The 17,839-nt window shown below is 49.5% G+C and overlaps 1 protein-coding gene across 5 annotated transcripts in view; it reads right to left on the minus strand.

Annotated features, from left to right (window-relative positions):
- Positions 1-17,839, minus strand: part of UNC13B (unc-13 homolog B) — a 2,660,654-nt gene that overhangs the window by 207,140 nt on the left and 2,435,675 nt on the right. For all 5 annotated transcript variants that reach the window (XM_085628130.1, XM_085628129.1, XM_085628128.1 and 2 more), the window contains one exon: positions 3,520-3,672. In XM_085628130.1, coding sequence (XP_085484256.1) covers positions 3,520-3,672 — 153 coding nt within the window. The remainder of the gene's footprint in view (positions 1-3,519; positions 3,673-17,839) is intronic.

The raw sequence follows: 17,839 nt of genomic DNA on the forward strand, positions 1-17,839 counted from the left end.
GATTCAAGTCCCACTGAGGCATTACGAAAGGAGAAGGAGGAGTAATGCCCTTAAGAAACCGGTTTACAATAGGGGATTTGAAAAGAGAAGGATGATCAGGAAGGTGAAGAACGCACAAAATGGCCGAAAGATAGCCTTTAAGAGTGCCCAGAGCAGAGCCCAGTTGGGCCAAAGAAAGAATGAAGAGGAGAACCTCTGAAAGAGGGGCCGAAAGGGGATCCACAGCCTTTGCTGTTCATCATGCCACAAAATTGCTCCATCTACAGGCATATACCATTTCAGTGGAGGGACGCCTGGCTGCCAAGATGACATTACAGACTTCGGGAGGAAGGTCAAAAGCTGTCAACTGTCGCCGCTTAATCTCCACGCAAGAAGGTGGAGGCTGGACAGGTTCGGGTGGAGGACCTTCCCCTACTGCTGCGACAGAAGATCCTTCCGAAGAGGCAGTCTGATCTGAGGATCGATGGCCATGTTTAAGAGCTCGGGATATCAGACTCTTCGTGCCCAGTTCGGAGCCACAAGAATGACTTGGGCCCAGTCGCGCTTGATCTTTTTCAGCACTCTGGGCAGAAGCGGTTTGGGGGAAAGGCATATAGAAGGCCGCAATTCCACTCGCGACAAAAAGTGTCACCGAGCAAGTGCCGCCTTGGAAATTCCATCACGCAGAACTACTGACATTGCACGTTCTCTTCGGTGGTGAACAGATCTAACCAAGGCCATCCCCACTGCTGAAAGAGACCTTGCACCACCTCAGTGTGAAGACGCCATTTGTGATCCATCATGCACTTTAAATATAAATATATGGTCCTGTATGCTACATGTGGTGCATCTGCATCCATCGGAGGAGAATCATACAGAATCACTCAGATAACCCCATGTCCACGGTTTTGTTGACATTGATCTAAGACATATTTGGTCCTGATGAAAGTGGTTTAATACGATGTCCACCGAAACGGTAGACCTTATCTAGATACAAGGGAATCCTACCAGAGACATTGACAAGAACTGGATCAGAATCGATTGCAAAAAAGGAATTTAACTTTCGATTGTCTCTTTCAGAATGATATAGGATCCCATACATGTTTTAAAACAATCTTTTTTCACAATGTTTGTGTTGTATGAATGTTAGTGTGATAGTAGAGCTTTGAGATGTGTGAATGCAGGTATTGATGGGTGTTCTGTGGCGTTATGACTAATGATTCAAATTGTGTCCGGATAATCTCCATATTAAGATTGTAAATATATAAATGTTCATTTAATATGAAAAAATTAATATATGTGTGAAAAATTGTAAAAGAAGAAAGAATAAAAAATATATTTTTCTAAACACAATAAAATACAATTGTATGTATTAATTATGTTGTAGGAATTTGTCGTGGGGGACATTTCTATAAGAAGAGCTTTCAGCCAATATTAAAACAAAGTGGGTCAGTTTAGAAGTTTTCTCATAGGTCAAAACCAATAGGTCCCTTCCTTGGGGTGGGTACACCCCCTAATGTGCCACCCTCCAGTGCGAAGTGGGTATGAGCCTATTCCTGACTGGTTGGGTCCTCTCATCTTCAAGATGAAGGGGACTGAGATGTTTGCTTCACCACGCCTCCTCAACCTGAGGGGTGCGGTCGGAAAAGGTGGGCACACCTCTCCTCCTAGCCTGTTTTTCCTGCTGATTCTCCCGCCCAAAGTGTGGGGCAGAACCGGTGGGAGCCAGTTGCTGGGGGTAGAAAAACGCAGGGACAGTTCACAAAGGCGGTCAGCCTTTGAAGCTTCCCCTTCGTAGACCCAGCCCATCCTGGGGGAGGAGGCATGACACCTCTGCCCAGGATGGGCTTTGTTTCTGTACCCAGAGAGCGGTGGGTCTCTACCCAGGGGTCCAGAAACCTGTCTGGTGGTGGTAAATGGCGGGCAGCCACTCAGGAACCACACCAGGGCTGGTCTTTTTCAGGGGGCATCTCTAAAATGCCCTCGGAGTCCATTTTATATTAAATCCCACACTGGCATCAGTGTGGGTTTAATGTGCTCAGACGTTTGCTACCAAACTTCCCAGGTTTTAGTAAAGCCATTATGGAGCTGTGGAGTTCGTAATGACCAACTCCCAGACCGTATACTCTTTATGGCTTTACTACACCTACAATGTCTAAGAATGGACTAAGACACTGGAGGGGTACAGGGCTCATGCCACTGTGCCCTCACCTGAGGCTAGCGCATCCTGCTAGACGGATGGCTTAACTAGGCCTCATGCAGTGGGTTGTGGGCATGGCACACAGGGATGTGTGCCATGTCGGCTCTTAATTTTTCTCTGCACCAAAACACACAGCCTGCAACGGCAGTGTGGTGCTGCAACCCTTAGAGGGCCTTCCCTGGTCACATTGCCATTGGTACCCTTGGTACCTTTTACAAGGGGCTAACCTGTGGCCAAGGATGTGCCACTTGTGGGTACAAAGGTAAAGTTTGGGGAAAGAATACAGGCTCTGGGAGTCTGATTGGCAGGGACCCAGGGCACACCAAGTCAGGTTGCATCAGATGTTAGGCAAAACGTGGGGGTTACTGTGCATAAAGGGGCACTTTGCTACACCTACTCTAAACTGGAGCCATGTATTGTGGAGGGTCACTAAAACACCTGAAATGCAGGGTAGTGAACCTCTAAAATGCCTCACTGCACACCTCACGATTGAACAGTAATGAAATGATGTGGAGTAAGTGGGCTATAGAGGTCAACCCATACCCAGCCCATAATACCCAATGAGGTATTACTACAGCAACACCCATATTAAACTTTAAGTGACCATGGCACCCCCTGGCCGCAACTCTGCAGAAACATACAGAAACCAAAACTAAGTTGTAAAACAATATAATGAGCTGTGTTTATCTCAAAATGGTGTACACAAGAAAACATGCAAGAAATGTGACAATCTATCATCTACGAAAGCTGCTCATTAGAACTGAATTTCAATTTAAAAAAGAATTATTATTACATGGAAATTCCTTTCTGAATGTGGAAGGATGTTTCAATGGAGGACATCATCTTTCTTGAGATTTGTACTTGTAGGGATGTTTCAATAGAGGACAGCATCTGTCTTGTGATGATGTGCCTACCTTACTACTAAAGACCTGACATCTCAAAATACAACAAATTTGCAGCCAATTACCGTACAAGAACAGTAACAAACCTCACTGGCCCATCATTAAAAGCGTCTCTTTTAAAGCATATAAAATGTATGCTACTGAAGTTCAGATACAGCAAAGTAGGCAAAATGCAAGGCTTCAAAATATTATTAGGATTACGGTTTAGGTTTAGATGTAGTTATAGAGTTAGGGTGCAGGGATATGGTTAGGTTTGGGGTTAGAATCAACATTATGGCACAAACTGAGTTAGGAATTTACTTGAAAAACACTTTAGTTCTTAACAATTGAGAACTGTTTCTGTTTAAAAATCAGCTAGGATGGTATAGAACCAAATTAGAGTTTCCCCACACCTTCTATGCAGTGACAACAATGCAGTGACTACTCTTCTAAACTTACTTTCCATCAAGGAAGTCCATGAGGGGTCGCAACACATTGTCTGCATCTTGTGCAACAGTATTCCGGGCACTGGCTGGGACATTCCCTGTTCCTTTAACGTGGCACAGAATTTCAGACATCTGTTTGATGCAGTCATCAATACGAAACTGGAAACTAGAGAATTAAATAAAAATACATTTTACTTATCAAGCATCTTCCATATTATATTCAATATTAGATTTAACTTTGCAACAATTATTCAATATGATGGCAGAAGGTGGTGAGATTTGGATGCATTGCTCAAGTTTTGCTATCCAATCAGAGCATAGACTGTTGCATAGCTATTGAACTCTTTTGTATTCCCAGAGAAGTTCAGTAAGTCACTTCCCAGCAAAAGAGTATGTATAGCAATCTTACAATCAGAAACAGCATCTCTGCAGTTATAGCCCAGACCAGTAATCAATAAGAAAATAACTTTTTCCTCATTTGAAGAATGTGCAAGAAATATTCAGACAAAATTAGTCGTCCCACCGCTAAGAAAGATCTTCCGATGCTTCTTGCAGTCATGTCACGCCCTGCAAAATACCTCAAACTACTGGACGATTCTTTGCTTGTTTTCCTTTAGGATTTTCCATAAGTACATGAAGGTGTTTTACAAATATTAGCATTAGAATGTTTAAATTATATGCTGCTAATTTGGTTCATGAACCAGTTCAGAAACGCAAATTTGAAGGAATAACCAAACCTGAATGGTTGAGATGCTTTTTTTTTTTGCATCAGCCATTTCGAGGTTCACATTTTGCTTTTCGCTTCTAAACTAGGGTCACCAGAAAAACACTGAACTCATATTTCGGTTGAATCAAATTGCAACTTTTCAGTGTCCAGAGCACTGTCCAACAAGTCGTGTCCAGAGCATCGTCCAACGCCGCCTTCTTTCCGTCATAAAATGGCGGATGGACAGGGCTTAAATAATTAATTTTCTCCCTTAACCCTTCCTGGACTACCTAGAAATTAAAGGGCAGAGTTTATGACCTACCTACCGGCTCTGGCCTAGGGTACTGGAAGTGCAACACATTCAACAGCAGATTTTCACTCTCTAGCCCCTCCCTGGCCTGGCAAAGGGCTGGAGAGTAATGTTTGCATGCTATTCCCTTATCCAGTTCCCAGCTATGGGACCATACCAGCTATCTTACTCCACCTGTGTAGCAGAGAAGGAAATGACAGCTAATAAATGTCTTAAGAGCAAGTTACTTACCTACGGTAACGCATTATCTGGTAGAAGCAATATCTAGCTGCAGATTCCTTACACCTCAGGTGTCAGGCTGGATCCAAAAACTTTTGCGTGAGTGGCACCCCTTGCGCGTGCCGTCGGGTGGCTCCAATTGGCTCTGCGTGATGTAGTTGGCTACATCACGGTCACCTATATAGGCGCCACCCAGGCATGCAGACGTCAGTACTTCTCACTTTTCCACACCAGAAGCTCAGACCCATGAAGTAACTGGCGTAAGTGTGTGTCAAAACTAGGGCCCTGAAAAGGGAGTAACCCTAGCCCTAACAAATAAGTCCGCAGAGTAGGGAGGCATGGGTGGGTCTGTAAGGAATCTGCAGATAAATACGGTCTCTAACAAATAAGCAGTTCAAGATGGTAAGTGATAAAGACCTCTAGCTGCCGTTTCTTTACCTTAGAATAGATGCCCGAGCCATCCCATCCTGGCGGTGGGCTACGGACATATTGCTCATACTAAGTCGTCCTGCAAAATGCCTGTCTCTGCGGACCTGACTGTCTAGGCCGTAGAGCTTGGCAAACATGTGCAGAGACGCCCATGTCGCTGCCTGGCAGATGTCCAGGACTGGGGCACCCCGAGCAAATGCCATGGTTGCAGCCTTTATCTGGTGGAATGAGCTCTTAATCCCTCAGGGGGCTGCTTCTTAGCCAGGGTCTAGCAGATCTTAATGTAGAGAACAACTCAGTGGGACATAGTCCTTTTCTGCACGACATGACCTTTCTTAGCTCCCACGCAGCCCACAAAGAGTTGGTCATTGTTAGACCTGGCATCTCCCAGCGTTTCTCCTGTCTTTTTGCTTTCTGACCTCCCGGTTTTGACTGGTTTAGTGTCTGCACACTTTCTCACTGCTGTCCAGTGTTAAAGTGCAAGTGCTTCTATGGTAAATTGTATTATGGATTGGTGTTTCCATGATTGGCATATTTGATTTACTGGTAAGTCCCTAGTAAAGTGCACTGAGAGTGCTAGGGCCTGTAACTCAAATGCTGCTAGTGGGCCTGCAGCAGTGATTGTGCCACAAACACGAGCCGCCTTTCAAAGGTTTCTCAGACCTGCCACTGCAGTGTCTGTGCACAGTTTTTACTGCAATGTCGACTTGGCAAGTGCACCCACTTGCCAAGCCCTAACCTTCTATATTAGTACATGTGAATCACCCCTAATGTAGGCCCAATCAATCAATCAGGGCGCGGGGTGGGGAGGTCAGCAGTTCTGTTTAGCTGAAAAGCCAGGTCTTGAGTGCCTTCCTGAAGGTGTTCAGGGAGAGGGCACGTCTGATGTCAATCGGGAGCTCGTTCCAGGTCTTGGCTGCGATGTGGGAGAAGGCTCTTCCCCCTGATATGACTCTCTGTTGCGGCGGGTTGCGGCGAGAGCGAGGTTGGCGGATCGGAGGTTCCTTTTGGGTACGTGGAAGTTAATTCTGTCGTTGAAGGATTGGTGGCCGGTGTTGTGTAGGCATTTGTAGGCGTGGGTGAGTATTTTAAAAGAGATTCTCTTCTCGACGGGGAGCCAGTGGAGGTTCCGTAGGTGTTGGCTGATGTGCTCGTGGGGAGGGATACCAAGGACGAGTTTGGCGGCGCTGTTTTGTATTGTCTGGAGCTTGCGGAGTTGAGACTTGTTTATTCCAGCATAGAGGGCATTTTCATAGTCCAGTCTGCTTGTAGTGAGTGCGTGGGTAACTGTCTTCCTTGAGTCGGTGGGGATCCATTTGAAGGTGTTACAGAGGATGCGTGGGGTGTTGAAGCAGATTGAGGTGACAGCGTTGACCTGTCGGTTCACGGAGATGGATGAGTCGAGAATGATACCAAGATTCCTGGCGTGGTCCTTGGGGGCTGCAGAGGACGGTAGGCCACCAGGTGTTGTTTCATGCCGACGGGGTGGTCCTGAGGACTAGGACTTCTGTCTTCTCCGAGTTGAGCTTCAGGCAGCTGTTGCTCATCCACGCTGCGACATTCTGCATTCCTTCCTGAAAGTTGAGTCTGGTTGTGGTGGGGGCCTTGGTGAGGGAGAGGATGAGCTGGGGATCGTCAGCGTAGGATACTATGCTGAGGCCGTGCTGATGGACGATGGCGGCGAGGGTGGCCATGTAGATGTTGAAGAGGGTAGAGCTGAGCGATGATCCCTGGGACACTCCGCAGTTCATTTTCGTGGGTTCGGACAGAAAGGGTGGCAGACTGATCCTTTGGCTTCTGCCGGTGAGGAACGATTGGATCCAGTCGAGGGCCGTTCCTTGTATGCCGGCGTCATGAAGTCTGGCGGCGAGTGTGCAGTGGGAGACAGTGGCGAAAGCTGCCAATAGGTCGAGTAGGATCAGGGCTGCGGTGTGCCCTTGGTGGAGGAGGGTGCGGATGTCATCTGTGGCGGCAAGTAGGGCGGTCTCGGTGCTGTGGTTGCTGTGAAATCTACATTGCGAAGGGTCGAGGATGGCGTTGTCCTCGATGAACCTTGTTAATCCTGCGTTGACGGTTTTTCCACGACCTTCGCAGCGAAGGGGAGGAGCGAGATGGAGCGGTAGTTTTTGAGGTCCGTCGGATCTGCTGTAGGCTTCTTGAGCAGGGGCCTGACGTCATCGCCTTTCCAGTTGTCGGGGAAGATGCCGGTCTCGAAGGTGGTGTTCATGATGAGTCGTAGTTCTGGTGCGATGGCGGCGGCTGTGGTAGATGTGTGGTGGGCAGGGGTCTGTGGGGGCTCCCAAGTGGATGCCTTTTATGGTCGAGGTGGTGTCTTCAGAAGTGACGACCGGTGACCAGGAGATGGTGGGCTGGCTGGCATTGCCGGGTGGCGGGCTGGTTGCGAGGTCAGGTGTGTGGTTGTTGAAGTTGTCGTAGAGGTTTTTGATCTTTATGTGGAAGTAGGATCGGAGCATGTCGCAGAGGTCCTGGGAAGGGGTGATGTCCATTGCTTCGCAGGGGGTGGAGGGGGGGGTGGGGAGGGGGTTGGTGAATTCCTGGATGACGCTGAAAAGTTCCTTAGAGTTGCTGGAGTTGGCGAGGATTTTGTTGTGAATTAAGGGCGTTTTGGTGGTTCTGATATGTTGGTGGTATTCCGTCATGGCGTTCTTGTAGGTGACGTTTTTGGGTGTCTTGTTGTTTCTCCAGGCGTCTGCATGTGCACCCGGTTTCTTGTAGGTCTGTGGAAAACTAGGCGCCTGTCCTGGGGCATTGTCCATTGGCGTTGCCTTGAGGGGCGAGTTTGACTGCGCAGTTGGTGATCCATGTGTGGAATTCCCTGGCTGCGAGGTTGGCGTCAGTTGCAGAGGTGGGGGTGATGTGGTTGAGGGTGGAGTTGAGCTGTTCCTCAGTGACTCTGCTCCAGTTCCTTTGCGGCGGGCGTGGAGCGGGTTTTGGCGGCTTGGGCTTGTCGACGCTGAAGTGCACACAGTAGTGGTCGGTCCAGGGGGTTGCGTGGTATGGCTGAAGTGGACGCTGTTTCCTACTGAGAAGATAGGGTCGAGGGGGTGTCCTGCCTTGTGTGTCGGTGAGGTGACGAGTTGTTTCAGTCCGATGTTGGCGAGGTTGTCTCATAGGGTGATGGAGTGGAGGTCGCTGGGGTTGTCGAGGTGAAAGTTCTGGTCAACCATGAGTATGTAGTCCATGGAGGCGATGGCATGGGGTGCAATGAGGTCGGTGATGGAGTTGGCGAAGAGGGCCCGGCGGCCAAAGGGTCTGTAGGTGAGGGTGCTGCAGAGCATGGAGTTGGGGCTGGTCTGGACCTGGAAGTGCAGGTGTTCGGCAGTGGGGAAGGTGTCGCTGGAGAGGCGGAGGGAGTTCTTGTGGGCGATGGCGAGGCCTCCTCCCGCGTGGTTGGGGCGGTCCTTTCTCTGGATCTTGTATCCGTCTGGGATGGCGATGGCGAAGTCTGGGGCGGAGGATGAATTGGTCCAGGTTTCTGTAAAGAAGGCGACATCGGGTGAGAGGGTGTCCAGGAGGTTCCAGATTTCCACGGTGTCTATATACAGGCAGCGTACGTTGAGGAGGATACATCTTAGGGTGTCGGCGTTGTTGGCCGCCGGAGTTGTGGTGAGTGTCTAGCCAGAGAATTGGCCGCGGGTTGTGTTTGGCATGGTTTGCTGGCAGTTGTTATTTCTTCCGGGATTGAGAGCGAGGGGGACAGCTGAGTCGTAACGGTGGATGGTAGGAGAGCCAAGGTCCCTGCCGCTGGTTGCGGTTGGGTCGTAGACGGGCTTGCCTTTGGCACGCCTTCAGCGCGCCAGCGGCACAACCACGCAGCGGCCGGCATCAAATAGGGAGGGGGAGGGACGGGCAGCTGGAAGGCGGGGGCAGGAACCGGCAGGGGGGAGGGGCTACATGAGCAGCAGCGGCAGGCACGGTGAACAGGCACTGAACCTGAGGGTAAAAACGTGCAAAAATCAGCGAATCACAAGTGACAGTCAAAAAACGGCAAAACAGGCAGACAGGACAAAAACCAAAAGCAGGCAACAATGGGGGCACACTACCAATGGAACAGAGCACAGCGGCCTCGAACCTACCAGGTGGAGGGGTGAGGGTCAGCAGCAAGGAACAGCACAGCGGAGCTACTGGGGATGAGCAGATCTCAGACCAGAAGTCCCCCTATGAGCAGTGTGCAGTGTATTTGAAAGGAAGGACATGTACTGGTGTGTGTGACATGTCCTGACAGTGAAATACAGTCTATTTAGTGTTTCACTGTTGAGAGGCTATCAGTCCCGTAGGATAGAATGGGGAATACTCTTCAACATTTTACAAGTATGTCTGAACAGTATGTTCTGTGTTTGAAAATACACTTTTAGAAAGTAGGTATTTTCTTGCTAAGCCATCTTGTGTGCCTCAGCGGGGTTGTAGATTGACTGTCTGGCTTATGAGTGAAATGGGGCTGGGAATGCGCATTCTCTTCAGACAGCCACTGGGGGAGGGGCGGAGGGGAGAGGGGGGTCAAGATGTGTCCCGCTTTACTGGATGAGTCAGTGCAGGGCTGAATAGACCTGGGCTGCATTTAGAGTAAGTAGTGGGAGGAGATTTCCTTGCACCTGAATGGGCCTGGGCTGCGTTAGACAATCCCACACTGGCGACCCGGGACTCGACATACAGCACATAAGGTTCACGCAACCAGGTCCTTATTAAGGAGGCCTTCACAGGATGCAGTATAACGCGCCTGATCACCACGCTTCCTCGTGGATGACATTATAGAGCATCAACACAATGCGCTATTCATCCTACAATTATAACATTTGGGAAACCAAGAACCACGGCTCTCCATCCGGTTTCAAGCCATTAATGCCCTGAAGAAGTTCATTATCTTAATGAACGAAACACGTTGGCTGAAGCTCATGTTGTCTGGTGACGTTTAAAATAAAGGATTGCCTTACATAAAGGAATTGGTCAGTCTTATTTATTGGAAAAGATACTTTTGGAGTGCACCACTCCACGCTTGTACAGTTTCTATTCTACTTTGCAGTTTGCACCAAACAACGGCAGGTACAGGAGTTGCATGTGCACACCAACTCTCATCACTTTCGGATAATTACAAGAGGAACATAGCAATGAGGTGCGGCTATTGCGGTCCGCCGGTGTTTGCTGCTTATTATAGCCTTGGGCTGTATTTAAGAGTAGTAGGAGGAGATTTTCTTGCACCTGAATAGGCCCTGTCTTCCTTGGACAATGCTGTCTCTACCTCCTGCTGGGAAGCTGGGCCAGAGAGGACCAAACTGGTTTAGACTAAGCACAGACACTCTCTACCCCAGAGTGTCATGTCCTTTAGGCTAGTCCTGTCATGTGTATCCCTTTTTAAATACATTGTCTCATCCACACGCCATAAGGTTATGAATAGGTGACCTTTTAAGTAGTAGCTTGCTCCTATCTCTTCAACACACCAGGCTCTTATGAGTTTATCATAATCTCTGTACTTGATATAAACATGTCCACAGGCACTGCATAATTATTCTGTAAAGGGTCACCAATTTTTTCATCCTTGGCCAACAAACCGCTGTGCATGATTGCATTTGTTTGGAAAAAACACTTATAATTGTTTTCAAAACATTTATGATTGTTTTCAAAACATTGATTCTAGAAGAAACTCTGGAGTGACCACTCTAGTATACAAGACCCTTATATTCCCCTGCAAATTAGAGGAGAATTCCTTCCAAGCTGACACAGGGTCCTGCATGCTGAATCTTCAACATGCAGCGGTCTGACTGTGGGGTGTCATACTCAAAGCAGAGATAGGGTCCTTCATTCTCAACCATCAGGTGAGGGGGCTGGTTCTTCCCTAGGGGATTATTGGCTATATATATATATATATACACATATACATGCTACACCTACATATCTAGGCTAGGTACATTCAGGCAAATTACTTAGGGCACGCATTTTAAGACTATGCAAGTGCTACTGTTTTTATCTGAACTGCTTTTGTTCATTTTATTAGCACTATGGTAGAAATGTATTTACTATATTGGTACTTGCAATCTCTTTCGTATGCTTCTGCCTCCTGATTGTCACAGCAAATATGTTTTACACAAAAATGATGCTGGACCAATAAATACGTATTGAAACGTCCTAATTGCCATCCTGTGTATTTTCTGAGAATAAGAGCGCACGAGTGACTGAGCGAAAAGTACTGTACTCCACGATCCATGAGGAATCAGTGTTGTCCTGTTCAGTGGTTGCCAGAAACATCCTACACCACTGTAAGATACAGGGGGTGGTAGAGGCACAGTAGAGCTAGCTGGTCTATCGGCTGACATATTCTGTAGGGGTGTCCGGAAGCGGTTTGGACACCAAGCCCTCAGTTTAGGTCATCCAAAACACGCAGGTCCAGGGGATTCCTAGGAACTACACAACAAGAGAACAAAGAGGAAAGCAGTTTAAATATTGGGGCACAGACCCCAGAACATTAGTACTCGCTGGAGACAAGGAACCTACCAAGAAGAAGAGCTGGAAGAACTGCTACGAGTAGTCGTCCCCCGTTGCTGTGTTGTTGCTTTGTTGGGTTAGCCTGCAGTTGCTGCTTCTGCCTTAGGCAGTAAAAGGACTGGACTGAAATTTCTTTACTTGTTATTGAGTATATCCAAGGGCTTGAAATAGAGCTTGCCTCCTGTTCACGAAGTCTCAGGGACAGCAAATACTTCACTTACCTCTGGATACTGCCTCTAGAACCGTTGTTTCACTTGCCACAGAGGGGGAAAGCCACCGACAACGCTGCGGGTTTTGCATCCTGAAGGCACCGCAGAGGGCACCGCCGCTCCTGGCACCACAACCTTGGTCTCACTCACACAGCGACTGCCGCCACCAAGCTGCTCCGTAAACCGCGATCTGTGGGCACTGCACTTTGCACCACCTCGCTTCACTTCGCCGCCATGGTCTCACCGATGACTTCGCTGCCTGCTGACCTCGACACCTGTGACCATATCGTGGTTTAGGGGCACTGTTCGTAAGTCTCACAACGCACTGTCCCGTCCCACACCTCAGTCTGGCGGGCAGAGCATGCCAGTATCTGGGTAAGTGTCCAGTCCACTGTCCTCCTCAAATTCTTCATACCAGTCCATCTGCTCTGCATACTCATCCTGGTGTGGACTGGACTCCTCAAATTCCTCATACCAGTCCATCTGCTCTGCAGACTCATCCTGGTGTACTAAAGTGTGCATAGACCTCTCCCAGTCCTCTCCTGTTACGTCATGAAAATGCACAGGCGACAACATAGAACCTCTGGGTTCTATTGGCGTTGAGCAACGAGGTTCCGACTCAGTGTTGTTGGGAATGAAGATGGGACTGCAGCCACCGGTTTGGCGTCGGTGGCCCCCAAGGCACCAACTTTGGGTCCGACACCGGGGAACGTCTTGTAGGCATAACTGGCATCGACCCGGATCCAGAATCAGATCCTTTAGGCCCACCAGCGACGGCGTCAAATCCGATATGGCCAATTCCGACCCTGCGGGCCCAAAGGCACAGCAGAAGGGTCAGCCCGCTAAAATACGCAGCGCATGGCCTCGTAGTACAAGTTACTTATCTTCAGTAACAATGTATCTGGTAGAGACTGTTCTAGCCGCAGATTCCTTAACGTAGAATTATCCCCAGGTGTGAAACTGGACACGGAAAACTTTCTTGCCCAGCATCTCTGCGCGCCGGGGGGCCGCACCTTACGACTCCGCCCCGACGTCCTCCGCGGGCAAGACGTCAGCGAGGTCACATAAGCCCGACCCCGGCGCGCCGACGTCAGTATGCTTCGGAGAACTTTTCCGTGCCAAAACGCGGAGCCATCACAACAAAAATGAGAAGAGCATGGGAACAGTGTGCGAAAAACCAAAGAAATAAAAGTGAGAAAAACAAAAGGTGAGAAACATCACCAGACGTCACCAAGCACCAGAAGGCGATAACAGCAGGCCAGAGCAGGAAAAGAGCAGAGCACCACTCGGAGGAACAACTGTGCAAGCCAAAGCGAAAACACCAGGTGGCAGTAAAGCACCAGAAGACCAGAGCAGCAAAGCCATAGCAAGAAAAGCACAAAGCACCACTCTGTGGAACCACCTTGCAAGACAAGGCAAGAGCCATCCCGGAGGCACAAGCATTGGAAAGCTCCATGACAGAAAGAGAGAGAGAGATAGAGAGAGAGAGTCGGCAATCACAACCACAAAGGGAAGGGCCACAAGCCCGGAACAGAGGAGCAACAGCAAGTCAACCCCAGACTACACAGCCAAGGATGGCCATACCTCCTGAAAGGAGCAGGAAGTCAAAGGACAGAAAATCCATCCGCAGACCTCAGTGTCAAGGAGGGCCATAACCCCTGAATGGATCCGGAGGTCAAAGGACAGGTAACCCATCCACCGACTACACTGTCAAGGAGGGCCACAACCCCTGAATGGATCCGGAGGTCAAAGGACAGGTAACCCATCCGCAGACTACACTGTCAAGGAAGGCCACAACCCCTGAAAGGAGTAGGAGGCCAAAGGACAGGTAAAAGAACCCCTGAAGAAGAAGACCGGTAGGGAACCAGAAACACTAACCACAAAGGGAAGAGCAAAGGGAGGCCCTCACGCTGGAGATTAACCAGCGAGAGGGAAGTATGGCCGGAGGGAGGCGACTGCGGAAACCCAAGCAGAGGGTCCTCGCAGAACGAGGAGGAAGGGCAGGTCGTGAAGGAATCTGCGTCTAGAACCGTCTCTACCAGATACATTGTTATCGAAGGTAAGTAACTTGTACATCTGATAGAGACTACTAGCCGCAGATTCCTTAACGTAGAATAGATACCCTAGCCATACCCAGAAGGGAGGAGGGCCTGCGAGAGAACCCCTCCACCCGGAGAGAGACAGAGCCACAGCAGGGGACATGTCACAGGGACAAGAAGGGAAAGGCCAGGATATCCTAAGCCCCACCAAGGGAGAACTGATCAACACCCGCAGGGGCAGACAGCACCTGAAAAGCCTTAAGGAACACAAGGACCACCTCAACCCCCTAGGGAGAAGAGGTAGAACCAGAGGCAGGGCCCCCCTGAAGAAACACAGACACAGTGACAGAAGAGAGCTGAACACACCCCAGCCGTAAGCAGTGGACAAGGCAGGGACAGCTCCACCGCCAACAGTGCAGACGGAAGAAGAAAGGCACAAGAGTACACATCAAAGGCCACAATGGTGTAGCAGAATAAACAGGCCTGCACTGGCATAACAGCCAGCAGCAGACAACACCACTGAACAGTGCACCCAGGACCAACTAGACATCTGTGAGAAGTTGGCCTGATATATGATGTCACTAATTCTAGTGTACACCCTGTATCAGTCCAAACAACCCTTATGGTGATTGGTTGTAAAGTCAACCTTATAGACCAGCTATCCTAGTGGTAGCTTGGACAAGAGCAGTCTTAGGCTAAACTCTGAATGGCATGTGAAGCCAGCTGTTATACCATATGTAATCCTTTGAATACCAAATGAAAGGACACCACAACAGATATATATATATAAAATAAAGTGTATTTATTCTAGTCAAACCCTCAGCACTCTTTATGAGATTCGAGTTAAGTACAACACAGTCTTATTTAAGCATACATTAAGTCACACAGGTAAGTAATACAGTTAGGCCCTAGGGGCGACGCAAACCATATACTAAGTAAGTGGTATAAGGACCACTGTCACGGAAATAGGATAGGCCTAGGCCTAGGGAATCGCTGGGGCTACACTACCCTACCAACAGTTAGGAAGTGGGAGGCCCACGGGATTCAGGTGCAGAGTGGAAACACTCACGCGTAATGCGTATAATCGATAGAAATAGTACAGTTTAGAATTAATAAGATTTAGGACACTTCTGGAGTAGCTAGGAAGTCGAGACTTGAGAATTAGACACTAGGATAGTCAATACCCTGATGAGCACCGGAGTACCCAAGTTACCTAGCCCACGGGCTGCGGGTGCATAGGTGTGAACTTGCGTCGGGTTTCGTCGTCGACTCCTATGGATGCCTGAAGGAAAGATGCTGACAGGCAGTCAGTGAAGAGTGTCCGGTGGATCCCAAGGTCGGGATCAAGAAGGAAGGATACCTGCAAGCAGAAGGGACAGATTCTGGGTCACTAGCCAGTGACCACGTGGAACCAGGATGGAACAAGGAGATGTCGGGAGATTGCAGGTGAAGAGGTGAAGCTTGTCGCAGCAGCCACGGGTACCAGGAGACGTCGAGGACGACCAGGACCAGGAGGCGAGCTGTCCCACGAAGGCTCGTGCTGTCGGCGGCGTCGAAGTCGAACTAGGACTCACCAAGCCTTGGCAAGCGGAACCCAGGAAGAATGGAGGACTTGCTTCTGGTGCAGACCAGGAAGGTCTGGGGTGCTATTCTTTTACAGAGGAGCAGAAGCCAGTCTGGAGGAGCCAAACCAGCAGTGGAAAATTGAAGGTGTGTTGTCGCAGACGCGGCAAGCAGGAAAATGCAGAAGGGCCCCACGCAGGACTCGTGGAGTGTGGGGGGCTGATCTTCGGTGCAGATGGTGCTTGGGGTTGGGGCTTCTCAATCCCCGGTGCACAACCTCGAGGGTGCCTCAGAAGCTGTGCTGGAAGATACTCGCCACTTTACCCAGGTAGCCGGTCCCACGTCTCTCATCGCCTCCACGGATCTCAGCTCGGCTGTGGATGTGGATCAGGGTCGGAGAAGTCTGGAAGTCAAGGCTCTGGTCAGGCTCTGCAGTCGGTCCCTCGTAAAACTTCAGCAACGCAAAGGGTAAGTCTCTTGATGGTGCCTGTTCGCACAGGGTGACCACTCCTTGGCCACAAGGGAGATTCTTCAGTCTTCTTCTTTCGTCGAATGTCGAAGGTCCAGAGTTTCTGTTCAAGTTGCAGGTTCAGGATAATCTACTCTAGCAGGGCCCAACTAGCTACTAATATACTGGGCTAGTGGGCCGGGCTACCTGCAAGGTCCCTCCTATGGGTGGGACCAGGAAGGGGAGTGGCTACACCCCCTTTCCTTTGTCCAGTTTCGCGCCAGAGCTGGGGCTGGAGTGCCCCAGCACCGGTTTGAACTGGACTATGCATGGAGCACCTTGTGTGCCCCAGGCATGTCTCATTCCTTTCAGCCCTCCCTGCCCCAATACACTAAAGTCTGTCTGGGGAGGTGCTAGCACCTCCCCAAGCAGGAAACCTATTGTCCAGGCCTCCCTGGCTGGGAGGGCTCCCAGCAGCAGGAGGTCAGACTTGTGTCTGTGGCAGCAGCATCCATTTTGTGATGCTGAGGCTTTGGTGAGAGTTAAACAGTAAAGTAGGATTTTAACATGTCTCTCCCTCTAGAAGGGAGGAATAATATCCTCATCACCAGAAATGGTATAGTGGTATTATTCCAAAGTGTTAGACACCTTACACGACATGTTTTGATAAAGCCAAACCATAGTTACCATAACCGTTTAAGATTATAAGGTACTTTAAGAGTATATGGTAGGCTATATCATAGAACAGCTATAAGGACATGGTTCCGAAAGCTGCAGACAGGCTCAGCTCATGCTAGAGCACCATCTCACATGTTACCAAGCACTCTGCCTCCAGGATTGTTAAGGCCTGCCATAGGAGTGACTGATAGGTACACATGTGTCTATATACAAGGGTAGATATAGGTATACTATATCTAAGCAAGGGGTGATTACACGACCTTGCCCCAGCTGAGTGATCAGCCAGTTGTGTCTGATTGGAAGGCCAGACCAGGGGTGGCATAATACATGCTGCAGCCCCTGGGAGGCCTAGGGTACACCTATGCCCTGGGTACCTAGGGTACACTGTACAGAGTCCAATAAGGTGATCCTTACCAATTGGGTATGTACCTAGGGTACATGGAGTCCATTTTAAAGAGAGAGCAGACAGCCTGAGACCCTGAATGGCAGGATCTCAGGCCAACTAAGTCGAAAAACCAGCTAGACACTAGGCAAAAGGTTGGGGGTAACCATCGTCAGATATCCACCTTCCTACAACATCTGCCTAAGGCAGAGGCCAGGAGGGGCCAAGAAGGGCCAGGACACGCCCCACGAGAGAGGCCAGCACCCACTGACCCCCAAATGAATTGGAACTAGGGAGAAAGAAACTAGAAGGACAGAAGCGCAAAACCGCGACAACGGAAGGCCGTAGACAGCAGGCCGGACCAGGCCCGGGACACAGCGATCCAGGCGATGGAAGGCCTGGGGCGCAACGCAAGCCACTCCAAAACCATCAGCAAGAAGATCGCACTTGCGACATACCGTGACACCACGGAGAGCAGAAGTCCGAAGGACGACTACACCTCCCCAGCACATGAGAAAGCTATATAATAGCTACCATTACCCTCTTAGGAAACGTTTCCGCATCAGAGAACAAACAGAAGATCCTGCGGAGAAAAAAAACGCAGATAGTTTGCCAATCAGCCAATAGCGAAAAGACAGAAGGCCTAAACTCAGGGCCTACACGGCTTACCAACAGCCAAAACCACAAGTCAAAAAAGGGGTCGGACCAGCAGCCAACAGCACCAAACACCTAACAAAAGGACCTGAAGGCACATGAACCACACAGAGCACACAACCAGGGCTACTCGGTACAAGGCCCCAGTACAACAACGGAAGAACACCTCCCTCACACAGACCGACCCACAGGTCACTG

Source organism: Triturus cristatus, chromosome 2_1 (genome assembly GCF_964204655.1).
Source record: "Triturus cristatus chromosome 2_1, aTriCri1.1, whole genome shotgun sequence".
Lineage (NCBI taxonomy): Eukaryota > Metazoa > Chordata > Amphibia > Caudata > Salamandridae > Triturus > Triturus cristatus.